This window comes from Stegostoma tigrinum, chromosome 23 (genome assembly GCF_030684315.1).
Source record: "Stegostoma tigrinum isolate sSteTig4 chromosome 23, sSteTig4.hap1, whole genome shotgun sequence".
Lineage (NCBI taxonomy): Eukaryota > Metazoa > Chordata > Chondrichthyes > Orectolobiformes > Stegostomatidae > Stegostoma > Stegostoma tigrinum.
This window is the reverse complement of record NC_081376.1, coordinates 46,128,583-46,146,015: the sequence shown is the minus strand read 5'-3', so window position 1 is coordinate 46,146,015 and position 17,433 is coordinate 46,128,583. Positions and strand designations below refer to the sequence as shown.

Genomic DNA, 17,433 nt, shown 5'->3' with positions numbered 1-17,433 from the left:
AGAATTTCCAACTCCTAAAGAAAGGTAAAAGATTATTTGGGTCCAAACTGTCAAAAAATTGATGAGACCAGTTAACATCAACAGTTTCTATTTTTATTGGCTGGACAGCTTAAGACCCAGAATTAAAATTCAAAATTAAATTTCGGACAATTCAGTTTTGAAATTGGGAACTACTTCTAAACACAAGGACAGGAGGTTAATTTTAACACAGGTGGATGATTCTTTGTAAACTTACTATTAAGGAATATGTAGCAAAAGTGGATACCTGAAATTACATCACAACACAGCCATGATTTCACTGAATAATGGAACAGGTTCATCAGAACTGGAGTTGGCCATTTAACTCTTTGGACTGCCCTGTCACTCTAGATCATGGCTGATCATCTACCTCAGCGCTATTTTCCCAAGCTATCCCCATATAATGTGATGTCATTAATTTCCAGAAACCTGTTGATCTTTGCCTTGAATATACTCAGTGAAGAAGCTTCCGCAGCCCTCTAGGATTTGAGAATTCCTAAGATGAATCACACTTTGAGTGAAGAATCTCCTCCTCATCTCAATTCTTAAAAGCTACAAGAACAGATCAGCGCCCAGGAGTTCTGAGACTAGCAACTCACCTCCTGACTCCCCATAGACTGTCCACCATCTACAATTCACGTGAGGAGTGTGGTGGAATACTTTGCATCGGCTAGGGTAGGGCAGCTCTGATAAGGCTGAAGTTTAACACCATCTAGGACAGAGTATCTTGCTTGATTAGCAACCCATCCTTGGACGTTGGACATTCATTATTGCCACCTTGACCATGCGTTAATCAACACACTGTTGCGGGGACATGAACTGTCTCCAAGATGCACTGCAGTAATTCTCCGAGGCTCCTTTGGCAGCATCTTCCAAACTATTGACTTGGACCACGTAGAAAGTTGAGAGCAACAGATGCTTGGGAACACCGCTAACTAAGTTCCCCTCTAAACAAATCACCATGCCGACATGGAGCTATGTCACCGTTCCTTCACTGTATTGCTATGTCAAAAACCTGGAATTACCTTCGTAACAGCACTGTAGGTGTACCTACACTGTATACCTACACGTCAGGAGCAGGAGCAGGAGCGTCAACTTTCCTGCCCACCTTCTATAACACTTCAACCCATTACTAATTAAAAATTTGCCTATCTCATCCTTAGTAATAGTTCAAGAAAGCAGCTTACCAGTGCAGTTAGGAATGGGCAATAGCCAGTGCCAGCCACGTTCTATGAATGAAATGTCTAATGGTGCCCTCAAGCCTAAATAAAAGCTTAATTTTAAGACCCTCCTTGCAGTTTGACAGGCAAATGCAATTAATGGAAACTTGCAGTTGTGATTTTTCTGATCTTAGAATTGACAAGGCTGGCTTTTGGTAGTTTTTTTTAAGCTGGTGCAAAAAATTGCAGAAACCCAATTTGTGTGTAAGTTGCATCAATAATCCTTTGCTGTTTTTGCATTGACTTGGTTAACTTAAAACTAAAATGTACTGAATAATTTATACAACCTTGTGGAAACTACTGTTTAGAATATTTAATATAAATTTGATTTTTGAAAATGAAATTGGTTCACTGCTATCATCAAAGTGTCAATATTTTGATTACTGTTGTGCAATGTAATAAAGTTAAGCCTAGAACCTCATGGTGCTGTTTTGTAAATCTTCATAGAAAATTTGCTTAAAAAAACCCCTAAAAACATGTCAAATTATTCACTGTACTACAAGTTACTTGAATTATATTAATGATTCTCTGCCAGCTGCTAGATACAGAACTGCTTGTGGGACTGAACAAAATTTATGAAGACCCATTTATTTCAAACTGATACAAACCCTTCCTGGCTGCTTCCCCAAATAGTAGATTGAGGGATCATAATGAAAAAGGGGATGGATTATAATGCTGTGAATTATAATGTTTTATTCTTTCAGAATGTAACTGGAAGGCTCTTGGTTGGTTTACGTTGGTGGAACCAGATTGATGAAGATGGAAAAAGTCACTGGCTTTTTGAAGCCAAAAAGGTATACAGTTTGAACATAATCCCATTGTGTAAGTAACGGTTCAAAGAATTACAAGATTATGTGAAATTCCAGCTCATTACTTTTGCAAGAACTATTCTGTGGCATTCTGGTTTACTCTCGCCAATTTGAAAATTAGATTCTATTGAAGGATCTCTATGTAAGCGATAAAGTTGATACTTTTTTAAACAGATAGTGCTTTTATTTTCTTTCATGAAAAAAATTGTAAATAAAAAGAACTAACCCTAGCCTTTTCTTTGAATTATTTTCTGATCAAACCCAGTGGGTTTAGCCAGTATCCATCCAGATCCCTCATAGCACTCAACCTCGATCTGCTCTTTCTTTTGATCTTGTCACCACATTCTTGATATCTGTTTTCATGCCAACCTCTCTTAATTCTCTTAATGTCACCACCCCATCCTGTTGTCTACCATTCTTCGTTTCTCTTGCTCGATCTTTCTTTACTTCTTTGTCCTTGATTTCTTCAAACCCACACTCTCCATCTCTTCTCTTCTTTTCTCTTCCCTCTCCTCGGCTCTCCTCTCTTCTTTTCCATTTTCTTATGTGCTATCGTGCTCTCGCACGCTCTCTAGCCCTCTCTCCCGGAGGACTGGGAAGCTTTTAAAGAGCAAGAGAAGATAACTGAAAAGGCAATATGCAGAGAAAAAATGAGGTACGAAGGAAAACTGGCCAAAAATATAAAGCTTTTTTAGGTAGGTGAAATGAAAAAAAATGGTTAAGACTAAAATTGGGCCCTTGATGTCAGAAACGGGCGAATTTATTATGGGGAACAAGGAAATGGCAGAGGAGTTGAATAGGTACTTTGGATCTGTCTTCACCAGGGAAGACACAAGCAATCTCCTAGATGTAATAGTGGCTGAAGGACCTAGAGTAATGGATGATCTTTAGGGAATTTATTTTAGGCAGGAAATGGTGTTGGATAGACTGTTAGGTCTGAAGGCTGATAAGTCCCCGGGACCTGATGGTCTGCATCCCAGGGTACTTAAGGAGGTGGCTCTAGAAATTGTGGACGCATTGGTAATCATTTTCCAATGTTCTATAGATTCAGGGTCAGTTCCTGTGGATTGGAGGGTGGCAAATGTTGTCCCACTTTTCAAGAAAGGAGGGAGAGAGAAAACAGGAAATTAAAGACCGGTTAGCCTGACGCCAGTGGTGGGAAAGATGCTGGAATCAATTATAAAAGATGAAATTACAACTCATTTGGATGGCAGTAACAGGATAGGTCAGAGTCAGCATGGATTTACGAAGGGGAAATTGTGCTTGACTAATCTTCTGGAATTTTTTGAGGCTGTATGTATGAAGATGGACAAGGGAGAACCAGTGGATGTAGTGTACCTGGACTTTCAGAAAGCCTTTGATAAAATCCCGCATAGGAGATTGGTGAACAAAATTAGGGCACATGGTATTGGGGGCAAAATACTGACTTGGATTGAAAATTGGCTGGCTGACAGGAAGCAAAGATTAGTGATAAATGGGTCCCTTTCAGAATGGCAGGCAGTGACCAGTGGGGTACCACATGGTTCGGTGCTGGGACCGCAGCTGTTTACAATATACATTAATGATATAGACGATGGCATTAAAAGTAATATTAGCAGATTTGCTGATTACACAAAGCTGGGTGGCAGTGTGAAATGTGAGGAGGATGTTATGACAATACAGGGTGACTTGGACAGGCTAGGCTTGAACGGATGCATGGTAGATGCAGTTCAATGTGGATGAATGTGTGGTTATACACTTTGGTGGCAAGAACAGGAAGGCAGATTGCTACCTCAATGGAGTCAAGTTAGGTAAAGGGAAAGTACAACGAGATCTAGGTGTTCTTGTACATCAGTCAATGAAAGCAAGCACGCAGGTACAGCAGGCAGTGAAGAAAGCAAATAGCATGCTGGCCTTCATAACAAGGGGAGTTGAGTATAGGAGCAAACAAGTCCTTCAGCTGTACAGGGCCCTGGTGAGACTGCAGCTGGAGTATTTTGTGCAGTATTGGTCTCCAAATTTGAGGAAGGACATTCTTGCTATTGAGGGAGTGCAGCATAGGTTCACGAGGTCATTTCCCGGAATGGCAGGACTATCATGTATTGAAAGATTGAAGCGACTGGGCTTGTCTACACTTGAGTTTAGAAGGATGAGAGGGGATCTGATTGACATGTCTAAGATTATTAAGGGATTGGACACTGTGGAGGCAGGAAGCATGTTTCCGCTGATGGGTGAGTCCAGAACCAGAGGACACAGTTTAAAAATAAGGGGTAGGCCATTTAGAACAGAATTGAGGAAAAACTTCTTCACCCAGAGAGTGGTGGATATATGGAATGGTCTGCCCCAGAAGGCAGTGGAGGCCAACTCCCTGGATACTTTCAAGAAAGAGATGGATAGAACTTTTATAGACAGTGGAATCAAGGGTTATGGGGATAAGGCAGGAACAGGATACTGATTGTGGATGATCAGCCATGATCATAATGAATGGTGGTGCTGGCTCGAAGGGCCGAATGGCCTATTGCTGCACTTATTGTCTATTGACTATATCTCCCCCTCCCCCCTCACCCCCACTGTTTTCCCCTCACTCCGGTACTCATTCTATCATTTTCAAATTTGGAATGAGAAACTATGGTCAGTGTACTTATGCTTTTCTGTTTCTTCACAGACTACTCCTAAGAATAGAGCTTCATCAACTGAAGCAGAAGCTCAGATTTTCTGGCTTGGACTGATTGTCTGTCCTCTAATATGGACCGTATTTCTTTTCAGTACTTTGTTCTCCCTGAAGCTGAAGTGGCTGGTAAGATATTCTAAAAGAAATGTCGTAGGAAGGTGAACGAAATTATTTTTTTCTTTTACTTATTCTTTTAGGAACACAATTACTTTCTCTGACCTCTACTGAATAGACCCTACCTACCAGTGTGATCTGGCAGACAAATAAGATAACCTCCCATTTTTCCAAACTCCAAAGAGCACATGCCCAGTCGTCTTAATCTTTCCTCATAAAATAACCTCTTTTAACCCAGGAATCAGCCTTGTGAACCTTCTCTGAATTGCAAGGCAGGTATTGCCCTCCTTAATTAAGGACACCAAATGCATAATATTACGTTACGTGTAGTCTCCCCAGAAGCTGTCTATTGTTGAAGTCAGACTTCCTTATTGCAATAAAAGGCCTCAATTCCATCTCCGAGATAGCAAGAACTGCCGATGCTGGAGTCAGAGATAACTCCACCTTCAAGAAGGGTCCCAACCCGAAATGTCAGCTTTCATGTTCCTCTGATGCTGCCTGCCCTGTTGTGTTCCTTCACCTCCACACTGTGTTATCTCAATTCCATCCGTATTCCTCATGACATGTTATTTATTTATTACTCGTTATCTATGCTGACCTTTTATGATTCAGGACATGTAGATCCCTTTGTACTTTAGCACTATGAGGACTGACTCTATATAAATAATCTTTTTTTAAACAATTCTTGCTATCGGAGAGGAAAACATCACACTTTCCCACATTACACTCCATCTGCTAATATGTCATCCCAAAACTATGGGCTCTTGCCGAATGCAAGATCTTTTATGTGGCACGTTATCAGATTTAAATTTAATTAGACTTTGAAATATAATTATCTAATAGTGATGACAATGAAAATACTGGGCTAGTCTTAAAAAAGACACCAAGTTCATTGATATTCTTTAGGGAAGGAAATTTGCTTTTCAGATTTAGTTGTTCACACTCCTGGAGTGAAGACAGCTGGACCTGTGGGGTCTCCACCCCTTGGGGCAACTCGGCAGCCGGGCTCATTGTGATCTAAAATCTAAGAGTGACATCATAAGAAAAATGTAGATGTATCAATTGATGAGAACAGCTATTGAGGGTGTTGTTTACTTAGCTTAAAGCTAGAAGGATCTTTAATTTATAAAGAAGAAGTAACTACTTGGGATTTCAGCAAAGAGCAGTACCAGAGGGAACCAAAGTTAAATCATGTCAAAACAAGATATTAAAGTAGACTGAATGAAAATAGAGCTGACGTAAGTGAAGCTTTTTTGCACTTAAACTAAGAGTAGCCAATAGTTTTTAGAGTTATGGGATGGTAGGTTAGCTGGGCCACGTGGAGTGTACACATGAGATATGTGTGAACATACCCTGTGTCACTGGCTGCACGAGCTTGCACTTCAGGTTTTGAAACTTGAGCAGTGGCTAGAATCTCTGTTGTACTTCCATAAGTCAGAGAACTATATGGCATGCAGGTATAGAGAGGTGGTCACACTGTTGCTCAGAACTGTGGATGTACAGATGGAATGGGTGACTGCCAGGTAGTCTATGAGAAACAGGCAGGTAGTACAGATGTCTCCTGAATCTGTACTGCTTGCTAATTGGTTATTCCAGTTTAGATACTGCTGATACTGCTGAGGGAAATGGATGTCTCAACTATATGCGGAGCTCGGGGGAGGGATGTATGAAGAAGAATGGGTAGACTGTAGTGCCAGGGAATCATACATGTGTTTTATGTGGCACATAGTTCCAGGATAGTGTGTTGCCTTCCCTGATGCCAGGGTCAGATGTCATGGAGCAGCTATGGGATATCCTTCCAGGGAAGGGAAAATCAGCCAGAGGTTGTGACCATGACATAGGGAGAAAGAGAGATGAGATCCTGAAAGCAGATTTCAGGGATTTAGGAAGAAAATTTTAAAAGCAGGACCAGAAGAGCATTTAACTCAGGATTTCTTGCAGTGCCATATGCTAATTTGCATGAGAGCAAGAGGCTTGGTTGCTTGAATACATGGCTGGAGACCTGATGGAGAGGGTGGGCATAAGATTTCTGTGGCATTGGGACTGGTTTTGTGACAAGTGGGGCTTGTACATTGTAACAGGACTGGAACAGATATCCTTGCAAGGAAATTTGCTCATGAAGTTGGGATGGGTTTAAACTAGCTTATCAAGAGGGTTGGGAGCCTGAGGGATGACTCGGAGGAAATAAAGTTGGTAACACAAAGTATAAAAGCTGCTTGCAAGAGAAAATGGGAGAAACAAAACCAAGCAGCAAGTATGCTTTGAAAGTGGAATGAAATCCAAAAGACAAAGTTTAGGGGTGTTTTGTTTGAATGCACACAACATTTATAACAAGGTCTAGAGGCTCAAATAGGGGTAAATGGATGTGATCTAATTGCTATTACAGAAACATGGCTGCATGATGACCAGGTCTAGGAACTGAATATTCAAAGGAAGTTTATGAAGCAATCCTGTTTGGGTAGAAATAAGAAACAGCAAGGTGCAAGCAGATACTGCTTGGAGTTAATTGTAGGCCACTAAATAGCAGTGGAATTGTGGGGGATGGCGTGAATCAGGAGAAGAGAGAAGTATGTGGCATTGGGAACATAGTAGTCATGGGTGACTTCAGTCTGCAAATAGACCAAACAAGCAATAACACTGTGGAGGACAAGTTTCTGGATTGTTAGGGATGGTTTTCTCGAGCAGGATGTTGAGGAATTGACCAGAGGACAGCTATTTGGGATCAAATATTATGTAATGAAAAAATACCAATTAACAATCTGGTTGGAAAAGCACTTTTCAGAATGAATGGCCATGATATGATACCATTTTATATTGAGTTCGAAAGTGAAGTTGTTCATTCTGAAACAAGAATGTTAACTTTTGAATGAGGAAAAATGAAGGAATGAGGGACACTTTGCCTGAGATGAATTGGGAAAATACTTTAAAAGGCATGACAGTACGTAGGTAATTCTGTCAAGATTTATTACATGACTTACAGTAACAAGCTCTCTTTCAAAGTGCAGAAACTCACTGAGTATGACAACCGTGGCTGACAAAGGCAGTTAAGGATTGTGTCAGTAAAACTGACATGTGGAGTTGCCAGAAATAGTAGTCAGTCTGAGGATTAGGAACTTTATCAATTTTTAACATATTGTATAAGGAAAAGGAACATTTATTATGAATGCAGTTTGGCAAAAGGCATAAAAGCAGACAGTAGGAGCTTCTGTGGGGATATAAAAAAAAAATGTTTGGCTAAGATGATTACGGGTCCACTACAGATGGAGTAACAAGATTTTCTAGTCGAGATTAGAGAAATGACAGAGAAGCAAATTTGTTACTTGGTGTTTGTTTTCACTGATGAGGATAATGCGAAATCTCCCAGAATTAGCTATGCAAGTGACAATGGAGAGTGAGAAGTTGAAGGAAATTAGCACTTGTAGGAAGTTGTACATAATGGGTTTAAAGTTGATTAAACCCTGGGATCTGATGGGCTACATCCCAGAATTTTGAAGGACACAGCTATTTATTGATAGCTTGGTGTTGATCTTTCAAAATTCTACAGATTCTGGAATGATTCCTGCAGATTGGAAGCTGAAAAATGTCACCCCAGTATTTGAGAGAAAGAGAGCGAGAGAGAATGTGGGGAACTGTAGACCTCTTAGCCTTACGTTAGGAGAAGGGAAAATGATACTGTTTGTTATAAGGATGTGATAAATGGTCACTTAGATAATAATGATCTGTTTGAGTGTAGAAGGCATTGATTTGCATTTGGGAAATAGTGTTTGACGAACTTGTTGGTGTTTTTTGAGGATGTTACTGACAAAATTGATAGATTTGTTGGACATAATATACTGGATTTTCAGAAGGCTTTTGATAAAGTCCTGGAGAATAAAATGAGATAGGTGGTAATGTACTGGCGTGGTTTAAGGATTGGCTAATAGGCTGAAAACAGATCATGCTTATGTTGGCAGGCTACAGCTAGTGAGGTACTGCAAGAAGCGGTAGTTAGGCCCCAATGTTTACAATATACCATACTAGTTTAGATGTGGGGACCAAATCTAATATTTCTGAATTGGTGGATGATGCAAAACTAAGTGGGCATGTGTGCTGTGAGCAGAATGTTAAGTGGTCTCAGGAAGATTTGGACAGTCTTAGTGAGTGGGCAAGTAAATGGAAGATGCCAAGTAGTTTTGGAGAAATATGAGGCTATTCACTTCGGTGGGAGGAAAAAATGTGTAGGATGTTTCTTAAATAGCAAGACCTGGGAAAATGTAGATATACAAAAGATCTAGGAGCCCTTGTCAGTAATTCACTGAAGACTATTAAGTAGGTGCAGCTATTAGGAAGGCTAATGGAATGAGAGTCTTTGTCGCAAGAGGATTTGAGTACAGAAGTTATGAAGACTTACTTCATTTGTTTAAATATAGTTATACCTGGAGTATTGTGTGCAGTTTTGCCCTCGGAAAAGATATTATTACCCGAGAGAGAATGCAATGAGTCTTCACAAGACTTGTACCTGGGATGGCTGGATTGTCCTTTTGAAGAGAGATTGGGTTGACTGGGCTTGAATTCTGTAGAGTTTTGAAGAATGAAAGGTGATTTTATTGAAACCCCAGAATACTTAATGGGATAGATAGAGAAAGTAACTCCCTGGTTTGGGAGTTTTTTGAACTGGGGACACAGTTTAAAAATAAGGAGCAGATGACACTTAAGACTAAGACAAGAAATTTTTTAACTCGGAGGATTGTGTATCTTTGGAATTCTCTACCACAGAGGCAGTGGAAGATAAGCCTCCGAATATGTTTAAGGTAGAGATTGGCAATGAAAAATCTATCAATGGTATAAAAGGTTATTGGGATAATGTGGGTAAAAGATGTTGGTTCAGCCATGTTTGTATTAAAGGTGGAGCAGGCTGAATGAGTTGAATGGCCTATATTCTTGTTCCTATGGCCTACATATGACTCCAGCAATATGGTTGATTCTTAACTCCTTCGTGAAGTAGCCTAGCAGGCCACTGGGGCAATTGGGAATTGACAGTAAATACCAGTCTTTTGAGCAATACCCAGGTATCATCAATGAATTAAAAAAAGGTACAGATTCCAAAAATTACGGAATCCCTTAGCACCACAGTCTATCCATTTTTCTACAAAATAAAAGATCACAGATGGTGCAAAATTGTGAAAAGTTTTAAGTGTTATTTGCATCATTTAATGTTCATCACACTAGTCTGACGTTCTATCTCCTTGTAATCATCATTCAGGCTATACTTGAGACATATCCTCCTGGGCCTCAAAGTAATTATCTCATTCAGAAAAGTGTATTTATGCCAGACATTTTGCATTGGCATCCATGGATTTAGAAGGCTAAAAATATTGAGCAACTTTCAAAATGAGCACAGGAAAGCTTTGATGCCAGGCCATCTATTTATTGAAACAGCTTCGAGGAGTCCTCTTTATGAATACTTGACTGATGTCTAAGCCACTCAAGTACATTCGCTTAGCAGAGACTCTGCTTAACTGTGTGGTTGCATATGATCTTCATATATTCAGAGGAAGAAATTACATTGATTTTAATTACTGAAAAAAGAATGAGCTATTGTGTTCATTTAACCTTATTTAAAATTTAGTATGTTGCTACTTCATTTGACCTCTGTATCTTCCATTAATTAATGTGCTTCTACCTTGTAGGCCTTGGTGATAGCAGGACTTTCCTTACAAGCTGCTAATCTATATGGATATGTCCGTTGCAAGCTTGGGGGCAACAAGAACGTCACAAAAGCAGCTTCAACGTATCTAGGCCAACAACTCTTCCAAAGGGTAAGGCTAAAATGACTAACTTAAATTACCATTGATGGATGTCTTTAAAAGTTTTTTGTGCTCTCAATGAAAGTCCCTATTAAATTATAAAGATTTAAAAACTTATAAAATATTACGTATTGAAAAACAAAATCTTTGAAGCAAGTAAGTTGAGAAGTAGAGGTTATCTTAAACTGGTGACCCTAATCTTAAGCTCCAACTTCAAATGACTCCATGTTTTGGGTATTTTATTAGGTCAAGAACACTATATAAGTTGTTTGTTTTTCACACAGTAAGTTTTTGAGTTAAAGTAATTCTCTGACAACAAAAAGTCAAATCTTTTTCTGTGTTGAAGTATTTCTCCAGTCGTCTGTGATATGAATAATGCTAACACTGGGTATTGAGACATGTGTGGATCAAGTGTTGTATACGCCACTCTGGACCAAACTGGAACTCCAACATGCTGTAATTAAGACACAACACGTGCCAACCTCAATGTGTTTTAATATTTGATTATTTTATATTTGATATTTAGCTGTGTTCCTTCCAGTGAAATATGTACTTGCCAAATACAGAGTTTAGTATTCCAGCCTTAGAACAGCTATGGCAGTTGGGACTTGATTGTTTCAGGATATCCAGTTGATGCAGACTCGTTGGATCAAAGAGTCTGTTTCCGTGCTGTATAACTATGACTTGATACAATGTTTTAAGTTTCAACATTGTATAATAACTGGTGGTTAGGTTAATAAAATCTTTAAAAACATAACTAAATATCAAATATGAAATAATCAAATATTAAAGTTAGCACGAGTTGTGTCTTAATTACAGCATGTTGGAGTTCCAGTTTATTCCAGAGTAGAGTAGAGTATACAACACTTGTCAGTGTATTTTGTGATAACATACGTGTGACAATAAATAAATCAAATCGAAGAGCAAGCAAATCTGTGGCAAGTGATTAAAGTTTGAACAAATTCAGCTCACATCTTGTGAGCTCAAGGTTGAGCTGCAGACACGATGACACTTCAGGGAGGGGGAGGAGTTACCTGTATTCTTGAAGCATAGGCATTCAACAGTTAGGGAATGGATCCTCTGATTTGGGACAGGAGAGTGTGAGAAAGGAATGCAGAGGACAGGGGCCTCAGTCTTTCAAATTGTCCCACAGGTTTGATGTTCTTTCAGCTTGCCTGACTGACTGTGGGGATTGCCAAGGGGATAAGCTAACTGTCCATGGGACTGTGGTACAGTGAACCTCTCGAGGGGTGGGCGTTAGAAGGAATGTAGTGACAGTAGGGGACAGTATAGTGAGGGGTATTGACATTCATGTTCCTTACTGCAAGAACAATCAAGATGAAAAACTGAAAGAACTGTGGACACTGGAAATCAGAAACAAAATCAAAAACAATTTGCTGGAAAAACTCAGCAGGCCTGGCAGCATCTGTGGAGAGAAATCGGAGTCAACGTTTCGGGTTCAGTGACCCTTCTTCAGAATGGAGTCTAGTGCCAGGGTTCAGAACATATTTTTAAGTGTGGACAGGAACTTGCTGTAGGAGGGGTAGGATCCTGCCATTGTGGTCCATATAGGTACCAACAAAGGAAGTTCTGCATAGTCCAGATGGGGAGCTACGTATTAAATTAAGCAGCATAATCTTAAAGGCATAATCTTTGTTAATACCCAAGACACTTATAAATTGGCACAGGGCAAATGAGATTAGAGACATGTATGCACGACTCAAAGATTGGTATGGAAGAAGTGGTTTCTGATTCATGGGGCACTGTTACCAGTACTGGGAAGTGTGCGATCTGTACAGAACATGACAGAGAATATGAATCAAAGAGGGAACCATCAGATAAGTATTAACAAAGAAAGCAAGAGGAAAATCTAAGGGCTCCGTATCTGTACTCACATGGCATTTCAAAACAAAACAGATGAACAAGGTGTACAAATAGAAATGAATAAGTATGATCTGGTGGCTATTACAGAGACATGGCTGCAGGATAATTTGGTTTAAGACCTGAATCTTGAAGGGCGTAGGACATTTAGGAATGACAGGAAACAAGGAAAATGTGGTTCTGCCGGTTAATGCTAGCATTAGCTTAATATAGAGAGAAATGACTTAGTCCAGGAAACCAAAATGTGGGAACAAAGTGTGGAGCTGGATGAACACAGCAGGCCAAGAGGTGTCTCAAGAGCACAAAAGCTGATGTTTCGGGCCTAGACCCTTCATCAGAGATCAGTGATGTACCACAGGGATCTGTGCTGGGACTGTACTGGATTACAATTTACAATGATTTAGTTGAAGGGATGGGCCTTCTTGTGGCACAGCGGTAGTGCTTCTACTCCTGGACCAGGAGGTCTAGATTCAAGTCCCACCTGCTCCAGAAATGTGAACTAATGTCTCCAAGCATGTTGCTTAGAAGAATAGGTCCAATAAAAGAAAATTTAGATGAAGGGACAGAAGGTATAGTTGTCCAATCATAAAGTGTTAGAATACAAGCACAGCAAGTAATTTGAAAAGCTGCCATTTATTGCAAGAGGAATTGAATACAAAAGTAGGCATGTTATCCCTCATTTATACAGGGCACTGGTGAGACTGTATCTGGAATACTGTGCATTATTTTGGTCATCTAATTTGAAGACACATATAAATATGTTACAGGTAGTTCAGAGAAGATGTACTAGAGTAATACGTGGAATGAGCAGGCTATTTCATGTGGAAATTTTGGACAGGCTAGGCTAGTGTCTGCTGTACTTTGGAAGATTAAAGTGATCTGATGAGGGGTCTTGACAGGGTAAATGTAGAGACGATGTTTACTGTTGTGGGAGAATCTAGTACAAGGGACTACTGTTTAAAAATTAGGAGTTGTTCATTTAATGCAGAAATGCAGCAAAATGTTTTTCTCTTGGAGGATTGAAAGGCTTTGGAACCTCTTTCCTGAAAAGGAAGTGTCGTCCTTGAAATATTTTTTAAGGCAGAGAGGAGTAGGCTCCTATTAAGCAAGGAGATAGAAAGCTATCGTGGGTAGGCTGGAATGTGGGTTACAATCAGACCAGCTGTGATCATGGGGCTGATTGTCTCACTCCTGCTCCTAGTTCATGTTTTTGTATTTTCTAATGTGATTAGAAGTCATTTGTGATCAAGTTATACTCAATTTATAACAAAAGCATTTAAAATGGAATGCTGTACTTCTAAAACTGCTCGTAATTGATTGATAGGGTTCCAGTTTCTACAACTCACTTACTCAGAATGCTGTAATGTTATAATACACGTTTGTTAGTGCAAGTGTCAAGTGATCCAGGGACATTTGCAGAAAGACTTTGTACTTGGTCATCTTGACAAATGCCTATGTGTTCATACCCATAGTGATTTTAAAGATTGTTTCAATTCAATTATTTGGTCATCTATCATGCCTGAATGTGATTTCAGCAACCGTACCTCAGGATTTCTAACACTCTGCCTACCTGTTTTCAGTATTTGGAAATCACACTATGATTGTGCTTATGCATCCTGCAGAGATTGCTTTATTTATGGGGATATTATTTATTTGTAACATTCGGTCAATATACAGTAGAGCTGTTCAAGAGAGAGTCCGTGTGTCAGAGGCGCACATATGACCTCCCTTGATTTGACCTCATTCCTCCCTGTTCATTCCTTTCTTCTGTACACACTTTGAACAAAGTTGCTTTCAACTTACCTTCAAAAGATGGCACATAAGGACTTGAATAGGCAATAGGTGCTGGAGTAGGCCATTCGGCCCTTCGAGCCAGCACCACCATTCATTATGATCATGGCTGATCATCCACAATTAGTATCCTGTTCCTACTTTATCCCCATAACCCTTGATTCCACTGTCTTTAAGAGCTCCATCCATCTCTTTCTTGAAAGTATCCAGAGAGTTGGCCTCCACTGCCTTCTGGGGCAGAGTATTCCATACATCCACCACTCTCTGGGTGAAGACATTTTTCCTCAACTCTGTTCTAAATGGCCTACCCCTTTATTTTTAAACTGTATGCTCTGATTCTGGACTCAACCATCAGCGGAAACATGCTTCCTGCCTCCAGAGTGTCCAATCCCTTAATTATCTTATACACCTCAATCAAATCCCCTCTCTTTCTAAACTCAAGTGTATGGGCAACAGGACTATTTCAAGTGAACGTAAGAAAGCTGGCTGTGCCAAAGAAGACCGGACATAATGGTAGCCATTAAAGAGATCATTGAGTTGTCACTAAAGAGGTAAATTTATAGAATAAGTTTCTCTGGAGGAGAATGATTTTGCCTCTGTCAACTTCTTGTGGATGCCATCGTTGTATTCTGAAAAACTTTCATGACATATAAACCTATGACAAAGGGAAATTTCCACAAGAGTGTTAACTCAATTTTTGTATCAGAAAAGCCCGTGTCACTAATTCTAATTTTTTTTCAGTCGGACATCATATTTGGAGAGCTGTAAACTACAGGTAATGCAACAGTTAGTGTTGACATTTCACTTTCTTTTAAGGTGAAGCAAAGAAGCAATTATTTTAAAAATAAAAATCGCATTTAACTGATTTAAATTCAATTAACTTGGCATGAATTAGTAAAGTGACTAGTTAACTTTTGGTGAGTAGGGTAGAATTGTCCAGAACTCAAACGTGTATCTTGTATTAAAAAGATCATTTTAGTTAATGTAGGTTTACACAATATTGCTTCAGTGAAATCAATTATGTTGAACAAATGAAAGACCTAATTTTCAGGAGAGCTTACTATATTTCCCAATGTTTATGGTAGTATGAAGGAATGAAATTTAAATTTTGCATTAATTTATACTCCATCTTTCTGTGTTGTTCTCTGCTTTAATGTTCCATGCTTCCCTATCTTTTTGCATGGAGAACAGTTAGAGAAAACAGAGTGGCTGTTATTTCCTGAATAAGATTCTTAATTGATATCACGTTCTCACTGTCTTAAGTCAGAGGTATTTTATTTTCAACTGTAATTTCTAACCAACAAAAATTATGTCCAATAGATTACACAGTGAATGAGATTAATGCATTAACAAAAGAAAGAGGAGAGCTTGCTGTTGCTAAAACTCTTACTTTTGAGATCCTGCCTTAGTGATATGAAAAACACAAAAAAGACTAATTTGAGTTATGGGAGCAACAAATGAATGGAAATTAGAAAAACAAGGGAACTCAAAAACGTATCAGAAGAGAAAGGGAGCTGCAGAGACTTTCCAAGAAAGCGAGAAACCATAATGAACTTGAAGATAGGAGCTCTAGCCACAGTGCAACAACAACTTGCATTTTCTTGGTAGATTATCCAAACGTGCTTCACTGGAGAATAATTAGATAACAACTTACAACAAAACAAAGAAAGAGACATTGTGGGTCTAAAGAGCATCTAAAACAAGCATAGTGAAGCAGGATTGTTTAGGGGAGGGAATTTCAGAGCTTTTACCTGGGTTATGAGTACATGGTCGAAGCATAGATGGAAAAAACAGATCAGCGTTAATGCAGAGTTGGATAAGGTGCCAATTTGGTTACGGCTTTGGCCATGGAGGAGTGAGAACTTTGAATAGTGCCATCAGTGGCTTTAGATCAGCATGTCCAGGTGTAGTGAATGAGCAGCCTTGGTGAGAATGATATTGGCTGAAGAGTTTTGGATTATTTCCAATTTATAGAGGATGGAAGATGTAATACTGATCAGGGCAGTAGTGAGATAGCTGGGCACAGGCAAGGCTTTCAGCAGCAGATGTGTTAGGCAGAGGTAATGTGGAAATAGTGATAAGGAACAAAACAGAATTTGCTAGAAAAGCCTACAGCATCTGTGAAGAGAAATCAGAGTTAATGTTTCAGGTTAAGTGACCATTGCTCAGAAGGAACACCACCTGGTGATGATATTGGATTCAATTAAATATGTTGAGTCTGAAAACAGTCTAGTTCAACTTGAGATAGCGGCCAGATCACAGAGTAGTGGAGGGCAAAAGACTATGGCTTGAGTCTTCCCAGTATTTAATGGAAGATATTTGTATTTCTATTTAGAATTCTATCACTGGCACAGACGAGTTGAGCAAATGGTCTGTTTCCCTGTTATAGATCTCAAGGTCAGACAAATCTGAGACCATGTAGTAGCTGCGAGGGGTAAGTGGTGAAACAGAACAGGATGTTACCAGCATATTCGTAAACTTGGTTTGTTTTCTGATTGATTCTATGAAGGGCAGCATTAGATAAGTAGTAGGTGGGAAGAGGAGGGTGGTTGCAAGGACAGATCTTTGTGTGTCTCTTCAAAAGTGATGATGTGGGAGTGAGAAGAAACAAATTTGATCCTTCTGTCAACTTTGGCTATACCGTACAGGGAAAAAATGATAACAGACAAAGACGGTTCTATTCAGCTGGACAGAGCATGTTATTGGTGTGAACGACAGTGTCAAAGTCTGAAAAATAGAGGTAAGGATTTGGGGGGGATAACACACTGTAAATAGTTGGAGAGGACCTCATTTGTGACTTTGGCCAGGGCCACGTCAGTGCTGTGGGAGTGGTAGAAAGCAAACTGGAGAGATTGAGGCATTAGTTGACATAAGTTTGAAGCTAACAACACATTTAAGCACTTTAAAGGAGGGAGAGTTTGGAGGGCAATAGTTGGCAAGACTGCAGAAGTCAAGAAAGGTTTACAAGGACAGTGCTAATTTAAATTAGAATCTGCAAATGAACCATGTGTAAAATTATCTTCGTAATTGTGAAGAGCAAACAAGTGCCTGAACGATAATTGTGGATTTTATAGAGCTAATGGAGTGTAAGTTCATCATAGAAGTAATGGTGTTTTCCAACTGTACACAATAACATGTAAACATTTTTATACTGAATAGCTCTA

General features: G+C 39.5%; 1 protein-coding gene across 4 annotated transcripts in view; it reads left to right on the top strand.

Moving 5' to 3' along the window:
- Positions 1–17,433, top strand: part of LOC125462092 (Golgi apparatus membrane protein TVP23 homolog A-like) — a 74,470-nt gene that overhangs the window by 21,461 nt on the left and 35,576 nt on the right. For 2 of the 4 annotated variants that reach the window (XM_048551612.2, XM_048551611.2), the window contains exons 4-7: positions 1,943–2,032; positions 4,692–4,823; positions 10,481–10,609; positions 15,011–15,044. In XM_048551612.2, coding sequence (XP_048407569.1) covers positions 1,943–2,032; positions 4,692–4,823; positions 10,481–10,609; positions 15,011–15,037 — 378 coding nt within the window. In that variant the 3' untranslated portion in view covers positions 15,038–15,044. The remainder of the gene's footprint in view (positions 1–1,942; positions 2,033–4,691; positions 4,824–10,480; positions 10,610–15,010; positions 15,045–17,433) is intronic. The other 2 variants (XM_059654135.1, XM_048551610.2) reach the window with 1 other exon arrangement.